The sequence below is a fragment of the Sinohyriopsis cumingii genome, chromosome 13 (assembly GCF_028554795.1).
Source record: "Sinohyriopsis cumingii isolate HCF-2022 chromosome 13, ASM2855479v2, whole genome shotgun sequence".
Classification (NCBI taxonomy): Eukaryota; Metazoa; Mollusca; class Bivalvia; order Unionida; family Unionidae; genus Sinohyriopsis; species Sinohyriopsis cumingii.
In genome coordinates, this window is record NC_142973.1 from 12,985,467 (window position 1) to 13,013,449 (window position 27,983).

Here is a 27,983-nt window from a genome sequence, read left to right on the forward strand (position 1 = left end):
CTGTTCCAACACACTCTTCCCAGTGGCGAGTGTTTAGAAATACATTTGCTCAAACTGATTCTCTCTCTCTCTCTCTCTCTCTCTCTCTCTCTCTCTCTCTCTCTATATATATATATATATATATATATATATATATATATATATATATATATATATATGTATATATATGTGTGTGTGTGTGTGTGTGTGTGTGCTGTGTGAAATATTGATTCATTTGATGAATGTTGAATATACATCAATTTGTATGAGGAGCATGTAGTTTTCTATGCTCCCTTTCATTGCTTTTATGCATTTTGTTTTGTTGCTTGTCTTTCATTGGGGGGGGGGTGCCTCTTTTTTGTTTTCTTCATAAATTAGCATTCTCTGCTAAGTTCTGTAAGGAGCAAGTCATGAAAAATAGTCGTTAAAACAAAAGGAAACGAATGTTTCACAACTGTACCAACAGTGCTCTAGTTCGGCCGCCCCCCCCCCCCCAGTTTTATTTACTATGCTTCTTCACAACGGCATCTTCTTTCTTGGTATCTTGGGGATATGTCAAGTTCTGCTTTTTAAATCGTACCGTTCCTTCCTTACTTTTGTATTAATACTGATATAAATACTGTGATGAAAGCCGTGATAAAACATTTTCTTCTTTTTCCTTTTTAACTTTTACGTACAACAGACATTTTTCTACGCTGTACACAACTTGAAACGTAAACTTACATTCAGTTAATTTTATTTGGTAATTTTATTTGGTAATTTTATTTGGTAATTTTATTATGTTACACGCATTCACTATTAAAACAATTTCGAATGACTTCGATGTAAAAAGAAAAGTGCAACAAACCTGACCTTTCACTCAGAGACAGGCACGCTTTTTGAAGAAGAATGTAGTAGTAATTCAACCACCACCACAACTACCATCGGAGTTACTGGTCTGGGTCATGAGAGAGACGACAGATTCTTCTTTTTACCACTAGATTCCCAGTCTAAGATGTGGCAGTAAGTTGCCATTATTATGGGATGGTCTCAATACAGTACTTGAGTAGAGTTAATTGTGCGAAAGATATGCACCCATTAAATATAACGCTACATACATGATGCGTAAACACTTGTAGCATTATATGCAAAAGAGAGGCAATTAACACAAGCTGAGAGAGACAGGCGAAGTTGCACTACTCCATGATAAAGTTGCGGTAGATATAGGCTGTTAAACCGAACTAAAATATATATCTAAATGAATTTTAAAATAGATTTATTATGATCACAAAGAAAATTGGTGACATTAACCGTTTTAAACTGATCGCAAAATATCATAACAACCAGTAATTTGTAAATGTTAAAATGATTTTCGAAATTTTTAAAAATGGGATTGTTCAGACCCCGGCACGTTGAGGGGTTTTGAAGGAGTTAAATGCCAGTAGAACCAGGAGTCATCACTGCATGGACTACGTCTCGGCTTTTATGTAAACATTCTGGAAATAATTTCCTGGAGTTCTTAATTGCTCTTAACTGCGCAAAACTTCTCTGTCTGATGCTGACTTATCACGTAGGTTTTCTAAACAAGCGATTCAAGCTGGCAGTATGGGTTATAATCGTTCTAACACTTTCAAGACACAAATGCATGAGGTTAATAATGCAATTTCGTTTAGCTGGTTTTAATAATTTCATTTAAGTAATATTGATATATCGAACTAAATTCTAGGAAAAGATAAAACCCAGCCACAATAATAGTCATCGATGGTATGAAACCAATAAAATCCGCTCTCATGCATACACGTAATTTACTCGGGTTTTTGTGTGTAGTTTTTGTTTGTTTGTTTTCTTATTGTTTGCTTTTTCTTCTTTTGGTTTCGGTTTTTTTTTCTTAATAGTATAAAATATGAAATCAGTCTATGCCGCCTGTTTTGTTTTAGAACTAAATATTTAATGCTAAAACGCGTTGAAATTTATTTCCAAAAGTTTCCAAAAGTAAAATCGAGATCATATGTAATAATCGAATTTTTCAATTTTATGTTAAGAAGTCTTTGAAAATGAAATACTTATCTTTACAAGATCTCATAGGGGTGTAAGTATTAGTATTGATGGAAAAGGTCGTCCCAAAAACAAAATCTTTCTAATTGTGCATCGAAATGACGGGACTATTTAGGAAACACAGACTCAAATTAACCATGAAGTCTTTGAAAATAAACATACTTCTCATTCATATGACCACTTTTATAACATATACACTTGTAATTTGTACGCCCTCCATTAGTGTATGCAGATGTTGTCTTGGAAGGCCGTTGTTCTCCAGAAGACTCAGATGCTCAGAGGCAGCACGAGTTCTTAATGGACTCAAATGAAGTACTAGAAATGAAGACTTTATTACATATATATGTGTGTGTGTGTGTGTGTGTGTGTGTGTGTGTATATATATAGAGAAAGAGAGGCTGACAGAGATAGAGAGAGTTAGAGAGAGAGATTACCGAAATTATTTTTGTCACATTTTACCACCTCTCACTACAGACCTGAAAATGTATAATCTAACAAATTTTTGATTTTGAAATTCTACCCTCAGAGGAAGTTTTAGAAAAAATTGTAGTGTGAATTAGAATTAATTGTAGTGGGAATTATAATTAAATGTAGTTGAAATTAGAATTAATTAAATGTAGTTGAAATTAGAATTAATTCTGGTGCGAATTAGAATTAATTTTAGTGCGAATTAGAATTAATTGTAGTGCGAATTAGAAACAATTTTAGTGCAAATTATAAATAATTGCAGTGCGAATTAAAAATAATTGTAGGGTGAATTAGAAATAATTGTAGTACGAATTAGAATCAAAATTAATTGTAGTGCGAATTAAAAATAATTGTAGTGCGAAATAGAATTAATTTTAGTGCGAATTAGAATTTATTGTGGTGGGAATTAGAATTCATTGTAGTGCGAATCAAAATTAATTTTAGTGCGAATTAGAAAAAAATGTTAGTGCTCTAAATACTGATTTATTTACTACCCATGTAATTCACTCATCATTGTGTAATTTGTGGAGAGGCACCTGGCACTACACGTCGTTATTATGAATAGTGTAACGGTTAGGAATATCAACCAAAGATCTTATTTCTACACCTTAATCACCTGCAACGATTCACCTTCTACTCCAAGATTCATCTACACTATCGCAGGAACCAGACTATAAAGTTGCTAAAGCTGTTCAAGATTTTTAAAGGCAATACTTATTATTTATATAAACATTATCATTTATATCAATCAAATTTATGTATATTACACATGGTTCTCTCTCTCTCTCTCTCTCATTATCCTATGTTATTTTATGTATGGACAATTGTGATGCTTACATCGATGATGTCATCATCTACAACGACACCTGGAAAGAACATTTAGCAACAATTCGGAATTTCTTTGACAGGCTCACTGATGCATGTTTGACAATTAATTTATCTGAAAGTGAGTTCTGCCGTGCTAGTGCAACTTTTCTAGGACATATCATGGGACATGGACAAGTTAAACCTATAGATGCTAAAGTTAAGCCTATCTCTGAATTTCATGTACACTTTGTATAATTCATAAGAGTTCTTATGTTTTTTGTTTATGTTTATATAATTAGTATATGGTAAAAATAAAGCTTTATCATACAAATCTTTCTTTTTCTTAATGGGGGAAGTGTTATGCATATTTGATTTAATTTATACCTGATTTAGTTGTTTGGAAGTTTTAAAATCTTTCTATTTTTTAATTTCATTATATGTCAAAATAATGTAGTTCTGTTTACTAGGAACTCGTACTTTTTCCAGAAAATAGTTTGACCTTGACTGTTAATTTTTGATAACATATAAGGCTGACCTGGTTCCCGACCTTAATTCAAATTTTAGTAACAGTCACGTCAACAAGTTTTTCTTTTATTTATTTTTATTGTAGGAATAATAAGGTTGAGATCGAGGCTGCGTTTGATACGTGACCCTTGACTTGTAAATAGTTTTTAGGGAAGTAAACAACTTTTATTCTCGGAGTAAACTGATTGGTTCTTATCAATGACATACAGGGGCTACGTGATTTTTTTATATAAGTAAACATGATCACGTGGTCCTCTATTTCGCAATTAGGCATTTCCGAAATTGCGCATTACTTAGTTTTAATAGTGATGTTTAGAGAGAGATCTCAGAGTCATGTTCTTCAAAATGCTTGATGTCAAGTCGTTTCCTTCTGTTGTAGCCAGTTTTCAAGTTATATGTTAATTTTTTCTTCAGATTATTTGGATTCTAAAAGATTAATTCGTTTCTCTAGAAATATGTTTGTGCTCATACAGAATTCTTGAATACTTGAACAAAGACATACCTTTAAAAAAAAATTTGGATTTCCAAAACTGGAGGATTATTTCTTGTGTTTCTACAAGGAACTGTAGACAACAACATTGAACAGGATACGGCATACGTCATCGCCTTCCACCTTGAATTTTTCGTCGGGTCTCGAACTTGAATTAATTAGAATATTTTATTATTAGGACTTCTACAATTTTATTCGTGGACTATTCTTGGGATATATTTGGATCTGATTCTTGAAACAGTAAGTTCTTATTTTTTCATTTTTACAATATTTTTCCAGGGAAATAAATTAGTTGTTGAAGTTTTCAAAGCTGGTTGTTTTTAATCTTTCTTGCTTAACTGTTTATTTGAGCCTAAACATGTAACATAAGAATGTAAAGAACGCTATCGAAATTTGGGAATGTTTGTCCAACACATTTTGTTTCATTTGTATGGCAATAAAATAGCATGGCAAGAAAATATTATGGCAATACAATTGTTTAATCTTAAGATAAAGGGTGAGAGTAAGGTTTCCACCAATTTGAAAAGGGGTCCAGCCCAGTATAGCTAGTGTATTATAATTATGGATTGTGGCGATATTTTACTGTGAAAATTTAAGTCAAGCTCAAACATCCGAAACAGATACGGTAATACATGCACAAATGTATCTAAATACGGTACTATATGCGTAAATGTATCTAAATACAGTACTATATACTAAAAATATATATCAATATGGTACTATAAACACAATAATGTATCTAAATATGGTACTTTAAACACAAATGTGTCTAAATAAGGTACTATATACACACATGCATCTAACATGTTTAAGCTAATCCTGAACAGAGAAGACAAGAACACACTGAAGAAATTATAAAATAAATGATAAAAGTTGTATAACTCCAACAATGCCTTACGAAAAGCTATGAAGTTAGAATATATAAACTTCTAACCTAAATTGGAGCTTTGTGCTTAAAGAGCCAGAAAAGACGTATTATTATTTTTCCTTCTATATCATATTTATCAAACTTTCATAATTGTGTACAGTTTCGGGAATTGTAGTTTATCCTAACCACCAGGAAAAATTTACATTTTTCTCCCTTTTTCTTTGCATCATGCATATAAAACACTGGAGGTAGTCACAGCAAATGGGCAGATAGTGTGAATGAGAGAGGAATCGTTCGACTCGACTCCAAGTCGATATGTCATAGTTTGTCAAACTTTTGACACTCGTGTGTGTGTGTGTGTGTGTGTGTGTGTGTGTGTGTCGAAAAGGTCAAAAGCAAAGGTTATATCATGAATCATAATTGTCTTTTTAAGGTTATGCCAGACACAGGCGAAATCGTAATGGTAATAGATCTGTATCAACTAACATACTAACAATGTGAATGTCAAAATTAAATTATATGAAATACGATATCGCATTAGCACCTTCCATACCCCAGTTTAAGAACTGACATATTACTACATTCGAAATGAAATGCACTGACAGATTACTACATTGTACACTGACAGATTACTACATTGTAAATGAAAAGCACTGACATATTACTACATTGTAAATGAAATCCACTGACATATTACTACATTGTAAATGAAATGCACTGACATATTACTACATTCTAAATTAAATGCACTGACATATTGATATATTGTAAATGAAATGCACTGACATATTACTACATTGTAAATGAAATGCACTGACATATTACTACATTCTAAATAAAACGCACTAACATATTACTACATTGTAAATGAAATTACTGACATATTCCTACATTGTAGATGAAATTCTCCGACAGCGTAAATGAATTACAATGCTATATTCATACATTGTAAATGAAATACACTGACATATTACTACATTTTAAATGAAATGCACTGACATATTACTACATTGTAAATGAAATGCACTGACATATTGCTACATTATAAATGAAACGCACTGACATATTACTACATTCTAAATTAAATGCACTAACATATTACTACATTGTAAATGCAATGCACTGACATATTACTACATTGTAAATGAAATACACTGACATATTACTACATTTTAAATGAAATGCACTGACATATTACTACATTGTAAATGAAATGCACTGACATATCACTGCATTTTAAATTAAATGAACTGACATATCACTGCATTTTAAATTAAACGCACTGATATATTACTGCATTTTAATTTAAACGTACTGATATATTACTGCATTGTTAATGAAAAGCACTGACATATTACTGCATTTTAAATGAAACGCACTGATATATTACTGCATTGTAATGAAATGCACGTTATTCGAGCAGTTATTTGCGTTACAATGTCCATAGCAATAACGATCTAATGTTTAGATTAGAGGTCTCTTAAAGGTGTATAATAGTCTGTTTTACCTATATGAAATATATACTTTTGGATGTTAATTTAAAGTATTGATGAATTACAGATCCGATGGATATTGCTAATGATGAAATGAACCTACCATATGCTGGAATCATCAGATTCCATTTCTTAAATAAATGTTCTACTCCTAAAAGACATATGAAATCATCATCAGGTACGAAATGTAAAACAAATCCAAGTTCGATATGAAATGTGTTTATTACATACAGCCGAAGCTGGCCTCTCACATGTTATGTAACACACAATGAGACACGAATGTGTAAACAATACCATGTAATTTTTCTGGCAGTGATTGTGTGAACAATATCATGGTATTTACCCTAGCATTGAATATGTGAACAATAACATGGTGTTCACTTTGGCAGTGAATGTGTAAGCAATATAATGGTATTAACTCTGGCAGTGAATATGTGAACAATATCATGGTATTCACTGTGGCAGTGACTGTGTGAACATTAGCATAGTATTCGCTGTCAGTGAATGTTTAAAGCAATATCATGGTATTCACTCTGGCAGTGACTGTGTGAACATTAGCATAGTATTCGCTGTCAGTGAATGTATAAAGCAATATCATGGTATTCACTCTGGCAGTGATTGTGTGAACAATAACATAATATTCACTATGGCAATGAGTGTGTAAGCAATGTCATGATATTCTTTCTGGCAGTCAATGTGTGAGCAGTAACATAGTATTCACTCTGGCAGTGGATGTGCAAGCAATATAATAACATTCACTCTGGTGGTGAATATGTAAACATTATCATGGTATTCACTTTGTAAGCGAGTTCATACTTTCAAGAATAACTGACGCCCATGCAAGCACAAGTTCATAAATAGTGTTAGGCATCTGCCGATGTATGCAAAGTTCCAGTGAACAGTATACATGCCGAAATTTCTGGAATTTGTTGTCATTCAACTTAACAGTTTAGAATTTAACAGTCACAGAGAAATAGCTTTCGTATATTTCCTTTGCCTTTTCTAGGGAAATATTTTTCGGCTGCACACAGGGGCGAATTAAGGATCACTGGTGCCCTAAGCACTGATAAATCTTGGTGCCCCCCTCCTTTCCACGCACACCTGGGGAGATAACCCTAGGGTGCACCATGATCAAGAAACAGAACATGATGATCAATTTGCACTAGTTTTATCAATTATTTTACAAATCTTCATTCGTTTTTTTTTCTTTTCACCCTTTTCTCAACTTTGTGGTGCCCCCTTTGGCCCTGGTGTCCTAAGCACGTGTTTAGTCTGCTTAATGGTTAATACGCCCCAGGCTGCACATAATTTTATAGAAATTGGAGCAAGTCATATTTCTCCAGTATTTTGTAAATACCTAAGATAAATCCAGTCTATTTTGAAGACGTGTTTGATATTAAAGTATACTATATCCGAAAGGAAAATATGTATTATTGTCTTTTAGGGAGATGACAAAGTTTTATGACAAAGCATCATGTCTTTTCGCGATCTTTGCAACTATTCCAGTTACCCCCAACAAGCTTCCAACCATTGCCGATCGCGTTTTAATTTAAAAGTTTGTAGCTAGTTTTGCATATTTTGCAAAAGTTAAAGGTTACGAAAATCTTATGAAGCCGGATTAAATCTCGATTCACATCGAAACAGGATCGAATTCAGAACGGCTGTCCTGTATTAGTTACATTTAAGAAATTTAGACTCCGTCTACCACTAAAACACACATGACTTACATCCCTTGCAACAGGCTTCTTCTATTTTTCGCTGAACATTTCATTGATGAAGTTGTTGGTATACATATAAGCTCTGCTGATTTGGATATAGCAAGTAGTGTCCAGGTACTATTAAATTGTTTATGCTTGTTTGTTTGTTTGTTGTAGTTTTTTTTGTTGTTTTTTTTTTTTTGTTTTTTGTTGTTGTTGTCTTCTGGTCAAAATAACTATTACTCTGCTTTTAGCTACGGTACTCTTGAACTGACGCTTGAAGGCATTACAAGTTCGTTAAATCGACAGTTCTTTAAAGACAGATCTGTCTAGACGAGAAAGGCCACCGGTATCAGCATGGTTGCTTGATGTGTACCTAAGTTCGACTTTTCCAACTCATTTAAGATAACGTTGATGAAGAGTAAAATAGAGAAGTAGATACCGATCCACCTTGTCGTAGATCTTGACGGTCATAAAAATGCCTAGAATGGAAACCATCAATTAAGACCATGCTTTTGATATTTTGATATGATTCCTTTAAGGCGAGATAAGTTCCCCGGATGTTCCAAAATTCACGAGCTTTTTCTACGAACCTTAAAACTAAATGGTGTCCTATGTTTTCTTTATATCGAGAAAAGCTGGTTCATCCAGCTGTCTTGTTCATTTGTATTCAGCATCAACAAACGTGTGGTTCTCTTAGACATTGGTTTTTTTTCAAGGATCGTGTACAAAATAATAATAAATGTTAAAGCTCTGCAGCTGCTAAGATGATCTATGTTTTTGTCACTAGCCTTTAAAGATTAGGACGATTAATCACATGGTCTAACTTCCGGAAATAGCCTGCATTTTAAAAATAGAATTGAATAGCACTGGAAGAAATCAATCTCCCTCCTCTGCATCGCACATGATCGTTTGGATAAAATCTATTCCTTGAGATTCCCCAAGCTTTATATTATGGTTTTGACAACTGATTTCATCTCCTCATGGGAGAACTCATTATCTATGATATACGTATTGCTTGATTTTAAGGTAGTACACTGTTTTTATTTGCAGTTCCTGAAGAAGAAAGTGGGTACACTTCTCCAAAATAATCGACAGATAAATCTTAAATAGTTTGCGGGAATTGAACAACATTTCCTCCTGTAAGCAAGCACAAAGCAAGAGTTGTCTTTACTACCACGATTTCTTCTCGGTCTAATTTATCATTAACTTTATTTTTGCATCCAGAGACTGCTGGTTCCCGAGCATTTTTTAAAGTTCCCTTGTAGCTAGTGTACAATCCCCATATGAATCTTGCTGCCAACCAAGTGTACCTATGTAAGGTCAGAGTTCTAATTAAGTTTGATTGAACAGTGATCGACAATTAAATATGAAGACAGAAGAAGTCACAAACATTACGCGAAGTTGCTGAGAATATAGCATGAAGCACATCCACAATTATCATTTGTAAATTGTCACTAATCAAATATTCAAACACAATTTCTTCGTTTAAATAAATAAAATAAATTAAACATTGTTATTTTTGAATTCTCACATGGCTTTTGTTCAAAGTTCACACCTGCATAAGGTAGGCTTGGATTATCGGCATGAGTGTGCATTCTTCGTATCAAGTTCTAGATGTTCAAGATTCGAGAATCACAGAATGCTGACTTCCTATCTATATCAAACAAAAACCATGATCATGCCCTATTGAGTATCGTGCACACATACTAATGTAACAAGGACATCTACTGAATTAATTGATAATTGTAATTGTGTCTCTTTATATGTCCTCCAATGTAGTTTAATGTCATTTGCAAATTGTGTTTTAAGGAATTTGACTCCTCACAAACACAAGATATACAGTAATAGGTAGGTAATTAAATTGGATCTTGTATAATACGCCTTGATCTGTTTCATAGGAACCCAGAGTGACTGTAAGGAAAGTTAAAATGGATACTGACTACGCTTATATTACTACCTTCCCAAATAGATTCCATCCCTTTTTGAGAGATTCCCGCTTAGTCAAAGGGCAAGAGGATTACTTAGTACGTGCAGGTAAAAAAGAAAGAAGAAATAGTTGAAAAAGGGCACTAAAATGGATAAACTACATGTCTATTTTATCTTGTTGTGAGCCTAACAAAGTTACTAAATACAAATCAAAGAAGGGATTATCATTCCTGTCGCAAAGGAAACCAAAATGTTTGAGCTAATTCCAGTCTGTGGACAAAGGACGGAAGCCATGTGTGGCAAACATTTACCGCATTCTAAAAGATTTACAGCATAAATTATATCCCAATAAAGTTATGCATGCACGTAATAAAGTAAATATGTCAAGAGAATGGTGAAGCGAATGAATGAAGGAACGAAGGAATAATAATAATAATAATAATAATAATAATAAAACATGTAAAGAGTTACGGAATATGTACTTGGGTAAATATCGCAAATTGGTTACGTCTGATAAAGTGATCTCTTGTTATAATTATGATAAGGATGCATCGGTAAAGTTAGATTATTTCATTTTGGCCGAAATCCCCGTACTTGTAGTATCCAGTTTCGTCTCAACGGGTTCATTATGTATCACTCCACCCAGGCACATAATGACAGGCACATATCTTGCATGTTAGTGGATAGATTACATTATGAGTTCGACATCCTAAGTATTGATTGATAGCGAAGCTGTCGTCGAACTTCTGAGCGATTTGGTCTCTGGCATATGTTTGCAAATTAGGCAACGTTTGTTCTGGCGTATGTTTGCAAATTAGGCAACGCTTGTTTTTGCAGCAGTATGTGCCAGAATCTGTGGTCTCGTTTGAAGTTACATTGACACGTGCCAGATGGTCCTTCAGAGTTTTAGGTCTACGGTTCGCGAACATAAGAACTTCTTGAAATATGCCTTTCAGACGTTTCGAGGATTCGATCTGGTGTCAGTGCTTGCGAATGATCTGTTTGTAAGTTCGTGGCATTGGGCTTGAAAGTAACCACGACGGGGACGTGCTTGTTGATTTTCTTGGTTTTATATTTCATGAGGGCTCCTCCATCATATGTATATTTTTGGTCATAGCATTCACGATGTTGCTCCTTCTCTATCGTCTGCGTCTAAGGTGCCCCTTGAATTCTTCGAGTCTCCTTTTAAAGGTAGCCTCAGCTGAGCATGTGCGCTTGTTCCAAACGATTCAGATCATTTCTGGCGAGGACCCCAGTGAGCACGGATTTGGAAATAAGCTTTCAAACAAATTTTATATGATATTGAACTTAATGTTCTTCCATCGCTTTAAAATTACTTTCACTCTATAGATGTATTCTTTTTTTTAAAAAAATTACTAACGCGCGGGGCCCCTGTGAGTGCGGGGCCCAATCGGTCCAATCGGCTTAAGGCCAGCCCTGGCCGTAAGTTGTTATTATTATTTTTTTTAATTACGTGCTTGGGGTTGCAGTTGGTCGCGAGTGGATACTGGTGAGTGTCAGTTGGTTTAGAATACAGATCAGTTGCTATGTCGCCCTCCAATAGGGTTAACTGAATATCCAGCAAATTGCATCGGCTTAATGACTTTGACGTAAATTTAGATGTAGTATGGAATTTACTTGCGAATTAAAGAAATATTTTAAAATTGTCGCTCTTTTCGATCCATTTTAGGGGCCTTGTTGAAGTCTTCGCATGAAAATACTGTTATACGAACGTGCCATTAGAGTGCCCACTGCAATTCGTTAATTTGTAGGAAGTTGTGGTTGTTGAATAGACGAATGTTAAACTTGAAAACGTGTTAGATGTTTGTCCAAATAGTACGTAGTAGGGGAATGATCAGGCCCACCATCCTATGCTTCACTGTAGGCTGTGATACCTTCTTCTTGTTTGTGTTGGTGTATAGGGAATTAACACCCAGAGTGACAAGGAGCGTTATCGGGAATGTTAGTTTCGATGTTTGGTGAAATATTCCGTTTTATCTTGGATATATAAAGGCAATTTTTCTACTAAAGGCCGGTGGTGATAATCAATGAATTCATTAATTTGTTTTCAATGGGATGGTTGTTTCCTGAAGAAAAAAATCGTCTCCTCGAGTTCTCTTCTTAGTGTAATTTATGGAGTAAATAAAATCTAACTCTTTCGGGTCAATTGGTAGGAGATAAGTTAGTATTTGGTCATTTATGTGACATGTGGTATACCTGTCTTTTACTGCCCGACACACGATTTCAGCGTGTTCCGTTTATCATGTCAAGACTGAGTTTCTTTTATAAATAAAATCTCTCGTCTGAAAGTTGTATACAAACTACCGCTCATGACATGCAGGTACAAGCTGTAACGGTATGAATGTTACTCATTGTCCTGAAAGTCATAAGGGTGTTCAAGTAATCATAATTAACCACAGGTATATTTAAGCGGCTGAATATTGTTATTCTTTTATATTTGGAAACTCTCTCTGTCTCTCTGCAATCTTAACTGCGGGCGTCATCCACTTAATTTATGCATGTTTAAACGAATGCCGTCCATTTTAAAATAGGCTTCTTAACTGCAACTTGTATATTCTGAATGGATTGCCGCATTATGTCTGCTAAAATAAAGCCTCAACAAGAAATTCAAGTTGTCTATACCATGTAAATCACATTATTTTCTTTCATTATTCAACCTACAATCATTAAGTCAAATATTATATATCTTTTAGGTTCAGGTTCAAGAAAAAGAAATTTAAGACATCGATGGTCTTTTAAAGAGGCATGTTTATTCGTATTTTAAATATGTTTTAAGTAATTCCACCTCCCTTACAACACATATATAATTCATAAAAACATCACACCATTCTGGCATATGGGCTACCTTTGATAACATAAATACATGCATACCTACCTACTTACCTACCTACCTACCTACATACATACATACATACATATATACATACATATATACATACATACATACATACATACATACATACATACATACATACATATAAGCATTGTTTAGCGCTCATTCATCTCGAATATTATTAAATTTTGTTATCTTTTTTCTTTTCTTCTAACAAACTAATATTAGATAAAACTTATCTGACAGCACTAATCTTGTAAGAATATGGCTGAACACGACTTGATATTTATTTTTTTAAATCTCGTACAAGCAAGTTTATTTTATTATCACAGTAACAATAATCGGCCTGTGTATCAAACTGAATCGGTATTTTACATTGGGGTCTTTTCAAGACGATGTGAAAATGACTATGAAAGGCGAAGTGTTTCAGTTTTCTTTTATAATTCAACACGTGTATGCTGACGTTGACGTTATTACGGGCATACTCGGTTCATGAACTGGAAGAAGAGAGAATAAGTGCGATCTCCTGACTTACCTATGAAAAAGGAAGGTAAAGTCGTACAACCTCATTGACTTCTAGGATACAGTAGACCAGCGCAATTTGGCTTTGCACTGATAATGCCATGTGAATGTAATCATACATCTATTTTATTACCTGTACAAAAAAAAAATGTATCCATGATGCAACTGTGTCTAAACCTACAAGTTTAATGTGTAAGATTATACGGTCTGATATGCCTCGCTAAAAGACGGGTTAATATTGAAGCAAACAATTAATCGAGGGATGATGTTAAAAAAATTACTGTGCAAATTCGGAATTAGTACATAACACCCACATGGTAAATAAATTCGAAATTTCAACCCTGGAAGACTTGAATTCGTGTATGCAGCCAATCAAATTGGAAAGAAAGTGCTATGCATTTTTGTCAGATGTAATTTGCGTGTGATAGCACCGTTAACACCCTATTGGAAATGACCTGGGATGTGTGGTGTAAATCTGCAAGGATATTAACTTGTGCAGAGTGTATTGGTTCTACTGTACGTAGTTGCGGATTACCCAAATTAAAATACATTCATGTAGCCAATAAGCAACGCTACGGAAACTAGGCTCTAGTGACTCTTTCGAAATAGTTCTGATTTACACTCATAATGCACTCCGGACGGCTGTCTGCAGCAAGGCATCTGTACTTACTGGCTTTATTTCTGGGGTCATCGCTTACGACCGTGGCAAGGTCCAATTCCAAACAAAAGACAGGTACGTATTTATAAATATATGCTTACAATTGGAATAATTATCCATAAAACTTACATTAGGCTGTTTTCTTGGTGACTGATTTACAAATTATTTGTAAGGTATCACGCAGCATTTTTCACTGCTTAATGTCGTTCTTATTGATTGAGCCCTACTCTTACAGTTTTATTCTTTCCTTTGTATTTGTATATTATGAAACCAAAAGAAAAGAAGCTTTGTTCAATGTCTAATAATACGTCCATTGTTGCAATATTTAATCGAGATTTTACGCAATCATGTGGGCAATATACCTTTAAAGACATTAGAAATTGCTTGATCGATTATATTCAACGAGAACATTCCGTTTATATTTTACCGTACACACACACACACACACACACACACACATACATACATGCATGCATACATACATACACACACACACACATACATACACACACACACACATACATACATACACACACACACACATACATACATACATACATACATACATACATACATACATACATACATACATACATACATACATATACACACACATACATACATTCATACATACATACATACATACATACATACATACACACACACATACATACATACATACATACATACATACATACATACATACATACATACATACATGCATACATACATACAGACATATAGACAGATACAGAGACATACATGCATGCATACATACATACATACATATATGTAGTAAGTTTTCAAATAATGATATCCATAAAATTAAAGCCAGTTCAAGATTGTCTATAGGCCGAAGAAAAAAAAAGTAGCCCAGTATTGGTTAAAAAGTAGTTTCACATTATTCAAGATTGTTAAAAGCTGCCTTCATATTTTTATCGGATATTCCGACGTAATCATGGTATTGACGCGCAATGGTATGCATGTATATGATGACTGTATACTACTGTTAACCTCCGTATTCAGGTGTGACACATAAACGAGAAGGACGGTCAAATGAAAAGCAAAATTGTTACGGGGCATAGACCTGAATAAAAAAAATTTCCCAAGGTGAAAGGACGTGGTTAGGTTTAATTCCAAAGGAATGATGTTTCGTATAATACGTTGTTCAGACAGCTCCATGTTCCATCGCCTACTACTTTTATAAACAACCCTTTTCAGAAGTTTCAGCTCTTTTTGTATTGTTAACAAGCATATTCACTCTGTCCTACTGGTGATGCAAGTGTTATCGTCATTCATGTTACGTTTTGTAAAGCTTTTAGTCTGTGTTATGGGTGATGAAAGGGGTTATCTTCATTCATGTTACACTTTGTGACGTTTTTTCTCTGCGCTAGGGGTGATGAAAGGGCTTGTCCTCATTTATGTTGCGCGTCCGTGTATGAGTATGCATGCGTACTCAAGTTAAATGTTGGCATACATTTGTATTTCTGTTAGGAGTCAGCTTTGTGAAAGGGGCGCGGAGCCTGTAAACCAACACACACCCCCAACCCCCCATTTGCTTTAAAAATTGTTACAGTTGCTCTGTAATCCATACAACCGTCTAAGATTGCGTGACTACTTTTTCACACAATGCAGCACTATCAGATCGTTTAATTAATTCTCTACAGTATACACCGCCATAACACGCAACAAAAACTGCTGGCTGAAGCCGCTAATTTAAAGAACTTTTCAAAATAGTGTACAAGCTTCTACCAGCCCTGTTTTTTAGGCCTGCCGTAAAAGTGTATAAGCTTCTATCTGTCCTGTTTTGGGGGCAGGGGCCAGTTTTTATGTACAAATGTAATGCCGCAATCAGCGACCTAATATAAACAAAAATCATAAAACGTCAAGTACACAAATGAGGTTAAAAAGGTCCATATTTTTGGATACCTGTATTAAAACAAAGCAAAAGAATATTATCCACTTGACCTAAGAAGTCAATGGCAGTTCATAGCAGAAGAAGTTTATGCACCCCAACCCCAAATTTCTACTTGCAATTTTCATGTCCGAAGGTCATTTTTGACACTATGTGATGCTCACAGTACAAACACAAACCCTTTTTCTAGATGACAGTTCTGCAAAACAGTGTGTACTAAACAGGCTAATGCAACGGAAGATAATTGTCATCCAAGCCGTTTTTGAGATTTTCTGCTTGCTCCAAACCCATGTGTTTACTGCTATGGGAGGCTAGCCAACTTCAGTTTGTACAACGCAGAAAAGTCAATGATGGCTTGATAAATAGAAAAATATCTCAGGAGTAAAACAAGTCATAGTATGGTCGTGTGCCGTTAAAGACGTAAATAGTATAAGGAAATCGAGGGTCAAGGGTGGAACGAAGTATTTGGAAGTTACGTACCTTCTCTCTTATATATTATGATAGAGAAGGTCCTATGTCAGAACGGGTCATGGGGGAACTATAAGGTATGTTTGTCACTCTTTATGATTTTTTTTCCTTCAAATTATTGTTGCTTTTTTTCAACATCAAGCTCGCGTCGAGCACCTGTGGCCCGAAACACCCAGTTCACAAATATATTCATAGCTTCAAATAGTAAACAATAATAGCTGAAGAAGTCACACCATAGCCTTACGTTAAGAAATTCGCCAGGGGCCAATTTACAGAAACTGGACCCTACCACCTTAAGAATTTGGCTGAAAATGGTTTATGTCAAAAGTTGTGTACATATCACATATTTAGACATTGTGTAGTAAAATGGTATAAAAGAAAACTTTTTGTGCATAAAACTAAAAATGGTATTACGCTTTTAGAAAGTGACTACTTTGCGGCAAAAAGCACTGCATTATTTACATTGTGAGTTAAGACTGACTGCATTTCTTGAAAGATTTCAAATTGTTTGCAACCTACAATGCTTCTGATCTTTGTTTACCACCATAGCATCAGGATAGAATCAAAATTCCTTTGCAATGTTTCATGAATGTCAAGAAGAGATTTGGAAGTTATCAATTTTAGGAAGGAAAGACAGAAATGCTATGTTAGTTGTCAGTGACAGAAGTGAAAAGTTTCTATAAACTCTCCTAGGAATCACACATTTAAGTAAATAATGTGCCTTAGAAGTACTTTTAGACTGATATAAAACAAGCAGTTCCTAACCTTTCATTATCATTCTGGAGATGTTAATAGCTGCAGTGTGTGTGTTCGGAGGGGGGTGGGGTAGTCACAGCAACAGTCATCTAATCTGGAGATATCAAAGTTTAATCAATTAACATTAAACCATGCTGGAATATTGATATACTGATGTGTGGGATCCGGTTAAACTTACAAAGTGACATATCAGATAAATTCATTGATACATAGCCACTGAAATTGACCATACATATACAAGTACTCAATACAATTTAACAGAGAAATTTCTTCTCAGACACTAATTCACTTACAATTGACTTTCATGACTTCTGGAGTTTACAAAATCATAGTAAATAATAAGATAAGGTATAGAACAAATATTTACAGTGGGAAATTCAGTTCAAGGTAAAAAAAACATTTCACCTCCTTGGCTTTTAATAATCACGTACCATAAAACAACTCCTGCGGAAGCTAAATCTGTCCGTCAAAGTCACTCTCTTGTGCACTTAGATCAGAATGAGTATCTGGATGAGATTCAAGCTATTGGTTCTTTCAACATGACTAACCGATTAATCCTAATATTTTACCATGCAAACTGAGACCTGCAAAAAGAAAAGAAACAAGTATTACTGATGTATTTTAACATTCAGTGAAAACATAAGAATTTCAGATGAAAAACTGTATGTGTATTGTCAAATGCATGAAACTGCAACTTAAGTTTAAGCTTTCCCCCTTTGTTAACTGAACCTAGAAATTTCAAGATATATTCATAGCATTGAAACATTTCTTAGTATCACCCAAGTGTGAGATATGAATCTCTTATGTCAATTTCACAGTGGGGTCATGCAGGTAGAAATTATGTCGGTGTACTAAACCTTCCATTCTGTTCACCAAAATGTAGCAAGCAATATGCCATATGCATCACTATTTCTAAGACCGTTCCACTGGTGACATTCAACATTCACAACAGTATGTTTATGTATGATTTTTCTGAAGTCTATCTGCTCATGTGGAGTTAACTTACTTTTAAGAATGCATGTTGACATGTTATGTAACTGCTTCTGTGTGTCTGTATTAAAATGTGAATAATATTCATAAAAATTATGGGTGCAAACCTTGACACCTACCGAAAGTGCAAGACCTATTGGTATTTCACTATGAACACACTGCAAAGTAACTATGGAAGGTGTACATGTCTGACATCAGTTTCAAGAACGACACAAGCCCGAAACACCTAGTTCACCAATATATCCATATCTTCAAATAGTAAACAATAATAGCTGAAAAAATCACACCATAACCTTACGTTAAGAAATTTGTCAGGGGCCAATTTACGAAACTAAACCCTGCCACCTGTATAGGCCTGCCGTAAAAGTGTATAAGCCTCTATCTGTCCTGTTTTATAGGCCTGATGTAAAATTGTCAGCCTCTGTCTGTCCTGTTTTATAGATCTGATGTAAAATTGTTAGCCTATATCTGTCCTGGCACCGCTCCGGTGGCCTAGTGGTTGGAGTGTCCGCCTCGGATGCGGGAGGTCGCGGGTTCGAACCCCGACTTACAAAAATGGTACTAACAGCTGTTTCGCTTGGCGCTCAGCATTAAGAGGTTATTTGTTAGGACTGGTGTCAGGATAATGTGACTGGGTGGGACATCATGCTAAATGTCTGTGGCATGATGCCCCAGTACTAGTCATCACTATAAATTGTCACACTGTAGACATCGTAGCGATATGACTGAAAATATTTTTAAAAAATCTAAATCACACACTATCTGTCCTGTTTTATAGGCCTGATGTAAAATTGTCAGTCTCTACGTGTCCTGTTTTATAGCCTGCCGTAATAGTGGATAATCTCTATCTGTCCTGTTTTATAGGCCTGCCGTAAAACTGTTTAAGCTTCTAGCTGTCCTATTTTATTTTCCTGTCGTAATAGTGCATAAGCATCTAATCTGTTGTGTTTTATAGGCCTGCTGTAATCAGGCCCGGCCATAGGATGTGCGTGGCCCAAAGCAGTAAGCAATGAGCGCGGGGCCCCAAGCAAAAAAAGCTGCGTTGCCTGAAAGCGTGGGGCCCAAGGCGGTTGCCTGCCGTAATAGTGTAAAAAGCTATATCTGTCCTTTTGACGGGCCTGCTGTAAAAAGTGTAAGCCTCTTATCTGTCTTGTATATATGCCTGCTGTAAAAGTTAATAAGGCTCTGTCTGTCCTGTTTTATAGGCCTGTCGTAATAGTGTATTAGCCTCCATTTGTCCTGTTCTATAGGCATGCAGTTATAGTGTATTAGCTTCTATAAGTCCTGTTTTATAGGCCTGTCGTAATAGTGTATTAGCCTCTATTTGTCCTGTTCTATAGGCCTGCATTATAGTGTATTAGCTTCTGTATGTCCTGTTTTATAGGTCTGTCGTAATAGTGTATTAGACTCTATCTGTTCTGTTTTATAGGCCTGCAGTTATAGTGTATTTAGCTTCTATATGTCCTGTTTTATAGGCCTGTCGTAATAGTGTATTAGCCTCTATCTGTTCTGTTTTATAGGCCTGTCGTAATAGTGTATTAGCCTCTATCTCTCCTGTTTTATAGGCCTTCTGTAAAAGAGGGAATACATCGGTAGCTTTTGTTGATTTTGTTGTTGCTGTTGTTGGTATAAACAATTTTTCAATACTCTAAATGAATTAAGAGAGTACGGAAAAGTGAGTTTAAATTGTGATCATGATGATAACTGTCAGACTTGGATAACCAAATGACTACCGTGATATCTTGAACTGGTTATCGTTAATATTGCGTTTCTCGAGATGTTACAATGGAGAAAGATCATCATCATCATCATCATCAGTCTTCTTCCATTTGAAATTGGAGTCAGACCGATGTCATGACAATTCTTATAAATATGCGAATATCTTAAACGGCCGTCACCTTGTGTAATATATATGTATGTAAATCCAAGTGGCATTTATAGGTATAATAACATTTTTTCCATTACAGTTTAATACTAATCTAGGTAGGCAGACTGTCATAGTCGAGTTTGATTTCCATAAAGTATAGATTATCAGAGTATAGTCTGATTTCCATGAAGTATAGGCTGTCATAGTAGAGTCTGATTTCCATAAAGTATAGACTGTCGTGGTAGAGTCTGATTTCCATAAAGTATAGACTGTCATAGCAGAGTCTGATTTCCGTAAAGTATAGACTGTAATGGTAGAGTCTGATTTCCATAAAGTATAGACTTTCATAGTAGAGTCTGATTTCCATAAAGTATAGACTGTCATGGTAGAGTCTGATTTCCATGAAGTATAAACTGTCATAGTTGAGTCTGATTTCCATAAAGTGTAGACTGTCATGATAGAGTCTGATTTCCATAAAGTATAGACTATCGTGGTAGACTCTGAGTTCCATAAAGTATAGGCTGTCGTGGTAGGGTCTGATTTCCATAAAGTGTAGACTGTCATGTAGGATCCGCCTTCCATAAAGTATAGACTATCATTCTAGAGTCTGATTTCCATAAAGCATAGACTGTCATGGTAGAGTCTGATTTCAATGAAGTATAGACTGTCATAGTAGAGTCTGATTTCCATAAAGTATAGACCGTCATGGTCTGGTCTGATTTCCATAAAGTAAAGACTGTCATGGTAGAGTCTGATTTCCATAAAGTATAGACCGTCATGGTCTGGTCTGATTTCCATAAAGTAAAGACTGTCATGGTAGAGTCTGATTTCCATAAAGTATAGACTGTCATAGCAGAGTCTGATTTCCATAAAGTATAGACTATCATAGTGGAGTCTGATTTCCATGAAGTATAGACTGTCATAGTAGAGTCTGATTTCCATAAAGTATAGACTGTCGTGGTAGAGTCTGATTTCCATAAAGTATAGACTGTCATGCTAGAGTCAGATCTCCATAATAGACTGTCATGGTAGAGTCTGATTTCCATAAAGTATAGACTGTCATAGTTGAGTCTGATTTCCAGAAAGTATAGACTGTCATGGTAGAGTCTGATTTCCATAAAGCATAGACTGTCATGGTAGAGTCTGATCTCCATAAAGAACAGACTGTCATGGTAGAATCTGATTTCCTTGAAGTATAGACTGTTATAGTAGAGTCTGATTTCCATAAAGTATAGACTGTCATGGTAGAGTCTGATTTCCATAAAGTATAGACTGTCATAGTAGAGTCTGATTTCCATAAAGCATAGACTGTCATGGTAGGGTCTGATCTCAATAAAGAACAGACTGTCATGGTAGAGTCTGATTTCCATAAAGTATAGACTGTCATAGTAGAGTCTGATTTCCATAAAGTATAGACTGTCATGGTAGAGTCTATTTCCATGAAGTATAGACTGTCATAGTTGAGTCTGATTTCCATAAAGTGTAGACTGTCATGGTAGAGTCTGATTTCCATAAAGTATAGACTGTCGTGGTAGAGTCTGAGTTCCATAAAGTATAGGCAGTCGTGGTAGGGTCTGATTTTCCATAAAGTGTAGACTGTCATGTAGGATCCGCCTTTCATAAAGTATAGACTATCATTGTAGAGTCTGATTTCCATAAAGCATAGACTGTCATGGTAGGGTCTGATCTCCATAAAGAACAGACTGTCATGGTAGAGTCTGATTTCCATAAAGTATAGACTGTCATGCTAGAGTCTGATTTCCATAAAGTATAGATTGTCATGCTAGAGTCTGATTTCCATAAAGTATAGACTGTCATAGTAGAGTCTGATTTCCATAAAGTATAGACCGGCATGGTCTGGTCTGATTTCCATAAAGTAAAGACTATCATGGTAGAGTCTGATTTCCATATAGTATAGACTGTCATAGTAGAGTCTGATTTCCATAAAGTATAGACTGTCATAGTAGACTCTGATTTCCATAAAGTATAGACCGTCATGGTCTGGTCTGATTTCCATAAAGTAAAGACTGTCATGGTAGAGTCTGATTTCCATAAAGTATAGACCGTCATGGTCCGGTCTGTTTTCCATAAAGTAAAGACTGTCATGGTAGAGTCTGATTTCCATAAAGTATAGACTGTCGTGGTAGAGTCTGATTTCCATAAAGTATAGACTGTCATGCTAGAGTCTGATTTCCATAAAGTATAGACTGTCATAGTAGAGTCTGATTTCCATAAAGTATAGACTGTCATGGTAGAATCTGATTTCCATGAAGTATAGACTGTCATAGTTGAGTCTGATTTCCATAAAGTGTAGAATGTCATAGTTGAGTCTGATTTCCATAAAGTATAGACTGTCGTGGTAGAGTCTGAGTTCCATAAAGAATAGGCTGTCGTGGCAGGGTCTGATTTCCATAAAGTGTAGACTGTCATGTAGGATCCGCCATCCATAAAGTATAGACTATCATTGTAGAGTCTGATTTCCATAAATCATAGACTGTCATAGTAGAGTCTGATTTCCATAAAGTATAGACCGTCATGGTCTGGTCTGATTTCCATAAAGTAAAGACTGTCATGGTAGAGTCTGATTTCCATAAAGTATAGACCGTCATGGTCTGGTCTGATTTCCATAAAGTATAGACTGTCATAGTAGAGTCTGATTTCCATAAAGTATAGACTATCATAGTGGAGTCTGATTTCCATGAAGTATAGACTAACGTGGTAGAGTCTGATTTCCATAAAGTATAGACTGTCGTGGTAGAGTCTGATTTCCATAAAGTATAGACTGTCATGCTAGAGTCTGATTTCCATAATAGACTGTCATGGTAGAGTCTGATTTCCATAAAGTATAGACTGTCATAGTTGAGTCTGATTTCCAGAAAGTATAGACTGTCATGGTAGAGTCTAATTTCCATAAAGCATAGACTGTCATGGTAGAGTCTGATCTCCATAAAGAACAGACTGTCATGGTAGAATCTGATCTCCATGAAGTATAGACTGTTATAGTAGAGTCTGATTTCCATAAAGTATAGACTGTCATGGTAGAGTCTGATTTCCATAAAGCATAGACTGTCATGGTAGGGTCTGATCTCCATAAAGAACAGACTGTCATGGTAGAGTCTGATTTCCATAAAGTATAGACTGTCATGCTAGAGTCTGATTTCCATAAAGTATAGACTGTCATGCTAGAGTCTGATTTCCATAAAGTATAGACCGTCATGGTCTCGTCTGATTTCCATAAAGTAAAGACTGTCATGGTAGAGTCTGATTTCCATAAAGTATAGACCGTCATGGTCTGGTCTGATTTCCATAAAGTAAAGACTGTCATGGTAGAGTCTGATTTCCATAAAGTATAGACTATCATGGTAGAGTCTGATTTCCATGAAGTATAGACTGTCATAGTAGAGTCTGATTTCCATAAAGTATAGACTGTTATAGTAGAGTCCGATTTCCATGAAGTATAGACTGTCATCATAGAGTCTGATTTCCATAAAGTATAGACTGTCATAGTTGAGTCTGATTTCCATAAAGTATAGACTGTCATGGTAGAGTCTATTTCCATGAAGTATAGACTGTCATAGTTGAGTCTGATTTCCATAAAGTGTAGACTGTCATGGTAGAGTCTGATTTCCATAAAGTATAGACTGTCGTGGCAGACTCTGAGTTCCATAAAGTATAGGCTGTCGTGGTAGAGTCTGATTTGCATAAAGTGTAGACTGTCAAGTAGGATCCGCCTTCCATAAAGTATAGACTATCATTGTAGAGTCTGATTTCCATAAAGCATAGACTGTCATGGTAGGGTCTGATCTCCATAAAGAACAGACTGTCATGGTAGAGTCTGATTTCCATAAAGTATAGACTGTCATGCTAGAGTCTGATTTCCATAAAGTATAGACTGTCATGGTCTCGTCTGATTTCCATAAAGTAAAGACTGTCATGGTAGAGTCTGATTTCCATAAAGTATAGACCGTCATGGTCTGGTCTGATTTCCATAAAGTAAAGACTGTCATGGTAGAGTCTGATTTCCATAAAGTATAGACTGTCATAGTAGAGTCTGATTTCCAAAAAGTATAGACTATCATAGTAGAGTCTGATTTCCATAAAGTATAGACTGTCGTGGTAGAGTCTGATTTCCATAAAGTATAGACTGTCATGCTAGAGTCTGATTTCCATAAAGTATAGACTGTCATAGTAGAGTCTGATTTCCATAAAGTATAGACTGTCATGGTAGAATCTGATTTCCATGAAGTATAGACTGTCATAGTTGAGTCTGATTTCCATAAAGTGTAGACTGTCATGATAGAGTCTGATTTCCATAAAGTATAGACTGTCGTGGTAGAGTCTGAGTTCCATAAAGAATAGGCTGTCGTGGCAGGGTCTGATTTCCATAAAGTGTAGACTGTCATGTAGGATCCGCCTTCCATAAAGTATAGACTATCATTGTAGAGTCTGATTTCCATAAAGCATAGACTGTCATAGTAGAGTCTGATTTCCATAAAGTATAGATCGTCATGGTCTGGTCTGATTTCCATAAAGTAAAGACTGGCATGGTAGAGTCTGATTTCCATAAAGTATAGACCGTCATGGTCTGGTCTGATTTCCATAAAGTATAGACTGTCATGTTAGAGTCTGATTTCCATAAAGAATAGACTGTCATGGTAGAATCTGATTTCCGTGAAGTATAGACTGTCATAGTTGAGTCTGATTTCCATAAAGTGTAGACTGTCATGATAGAGTCTGATTTCCATAAAGTATAGACTGTCGTGGTAGAGTCTGAGTTCCATAAAGAATAGGCTGTCGTGGCAGGGTCTGATTTCCATAAAGTGTAGACTGTCATGTAGGATCCGCCTTCCATAAAGTATAGACTATCATTGTAGAGTCTGATTTCCATAAAGCATAGACTGTCATAGTAGAGTCTGATTTCCATAAAGTATAGACCGTCATGGTCTGGTCTGATTTCCATAAAGTAAAGACTGTCATAGTAGAGTCTGATTTCCATAAAGTATAGACTATCATAGTGGAGTCTGATTTCCATGAAGTATAGACTGTCGTGGTAGAGTCTGATTTCCATAAAGTATAGACTGTCGTGGTAGAGTCTGATTTCCATAAAGTATAGAATGTCATGCTAGAGTCTGATTTCCATAATAGACTGTCATGGTAGAGTCTGATTTCCATAAAGTATAGACTGTCATAGTTGAGTCTGATTTTCAGAAAGTATAGACTGTCATGGTAGAGTCTAATTTCCATAAAGCATAGACTGTCATGGTAGAGTCTGATCTCCATAAAGAACAGACTGTCATGGTAGAATCTGATTTCCATGAAGTATAGACTGTTATAGTAGAGTCTGATTTCCATAAAGTATAGACTGTCATGGTAGAGTCTGATTTCCATAAAGCATAGACTGTCATGGTAGGGTCTGATCTCAATAAAGAACAGACTGTCATGGTAGAGTCTGATTTCCATAAAGTATAGACTGTCATAGTAGAGTCTGATTTCCATAAAGTATAGACTATCATGGTAGAGTCTGATTTCCATGAAGTATAGACTGTCATCATAGAGTCTGATTTCCATAAAGTATAGACTGTCATAGTAGAGTCTGATTTCCATAAAGTATAGACTGTCATGGTAGAGTCTATTTCCATGAAGTATAGACTGTCATAGTTGAGTCTGATTTCCATAAAGTGTAGACTGTCATGGTAGAGTCTGATTTCCATAAAGTATAGACTGTCGTGGCAGACTCTGAGTTCCATAAAGTATAGGCTGTCGTGGTAGAGTCTGATTTCCATAAAGTGTAGACTGTCATGTAGGATCCGCTTTCCATAAAGTATAGACTATCATTGTAGAGTCTGATTTCCATAAAGCATAGACTGTCATGCTAGGGTCTGATCTCCATAAAGAACAGACTGTCATGGTAGAGTCTGATTTCCATAAAGTATAGACTGTCATGCTAGAGTCTGATTTCCATAAAGTATAGACTGTCATGCTAGAGTCTGATTTCCATAAAGTATAGACCGTCATGGTCTGGTCTGATTTCCATAAAGTAAAGACCGTCATGGTAGAGTCTGATTTCCATAAAGTATAGACTGTCATAGTAGAGTCTGATTTCCATGAAGTATAGACTATCATAGTAGAGTCTGATTTCCATAAAGTATAGACTGTCGTGGTAGAGTCTGATTTCCATAAAGTATAGACTGTCATGCTAGAGTCTGATTTCCATAAAGTATAGACTGTCATAGTAGAGTCTGATTTCCATAAAGTATAGACTGTCATGGTAGAATCTGATTTCCATGAAGTATAGACTGTCATAGTTGAGTCTGATTTCCATAAAGTGTAGACTGTCATGATAGAGTCTGATTTCCATAAAGCATAGACTGTGATAGTAGAGTCTGATTTCCATGAAGTATAGATCGTCATGGTCTGGTCTTATTTCCATAAAGTGAAGACTGTCATGGCAGAGTCTGATTTCCATAAAGTATAGACCGTCATGGTCTCGTCTGATTTCCATAAAGTATAGACTGTCATGTTAGAGTCTGATTTCCATAAAGTATAGACTGTCATGGTAGAATCTGATTTCCATGAAGTATAGACTGTCATAGTTGAGTCTGATTTCCATAAAGTGTAGACTGTCATGATAGAGTCTGATTTCCATAAAATATAGACTGTCGTGGTAGAGTCTGAGTTCCATAAAGAATAGGCTGTCGTGGCAGGGTCTGATTTCCATAAAGTGTAGACTGTCATGTAGGATCCGCCTTCCATAAAGTATAGACTATCATTGTAGAGTCTGATTTCCATAAAGCATAGACTGTCATAGTAGAGTCTGATTTCCATAAGGTATAGACCATCATGGTCTGGTCTGATTTCCATAAAGTAAAGACTGTCATGGTAGAGTCTGATTTCCATAAAGTATAGACCGTCATGGTCTGGTCTGATTTCCATAAAGTATAGACTGTCATAGTAGAGTCTGATTTCCATAAAGTATAGACTATCATAGTGGAGTCTGATTTCCATGAAGTATAGACTGTCGTGGTAGAGTCTGATTTCCATAAAGTATAGACTGTCGTGGTAGAGTCTGATTTCCATAAAGTATAGAATGTCATGCTAGAGTCTGATTTCCATAATAGACTGTCATGGTAGAGTCTGATTTCCATAAAGTATAGACTGTCATAGTTGAGTCTGATTTCCAGAAAGTATAGACTGTCATGGTAGAGTCTAATTTCCATAAAGCATAGACTGTCATGGTGGAGTCTGATCTCCATAAAGAACAGACTGTCATGGTAGAATCTGATTTCCATGAAGTATAGACTGTTATAGTAGAGTCTGATTTCCATAAAGTATAGACTGTCATGGTAGAGTCTGATTTCCATAAAGCATAGACTGTCATGGTAGGGTCTGATCTCAATAAAGAACAGACTGTCATGGTAGAGTCTGATTTCCATAAAGTATAGACTGTCATAGTAGAGTCTGATTTCCATAAAGTATAGACTATCATGGTAGAGTCTGATTTCCATGAAGTATAGACTGTCATCATAGAGTCTGATTTCCATAAAGTATAGACTGTCATAGTAGAGTCTGATTTCCATAAAGTATAGACTGTCATGGTAGAGTCTATTTCCATGAAGTATAGACTGTCATAGTTGAGTCTGATTTCCATAAAGTGTAGACTGTC

The 27,983-nt window shown here is 35.6% G+C and overlaps 1 protein-coding gene across 4 annotated transcripts in view; it reads left to right on the plus strand.

Moving 5' to 3' along the window:
• LOC149784952 (signal peptide, CUB and EGF-like domain-containing protein 1) overlaps positions 1-27,983 on the plus strand; it is a 297,834-nt gene that overhangs the window by 113,555 nt on the left and 156,296 nt on the right. The window contains exon 1 of one of the 4 annotated variants that reach the window (XM_089978607.1): positions 13,866-14,399. The exons of the other annotated variants lie outside the window; for them this stretch is intronic. Coding sequence (XP_089834733.1) covers positions 14,294-14,399 — 106 coding nt within the window. The 5' untranslated portion in view covers positions 13,866-14,293. Of the gene's footprint in view, positions 1-13,865; positions 14,400-27,983 lie in introns of those variants that run through there. 4 annotated transcript variants of the gene reach the window in all.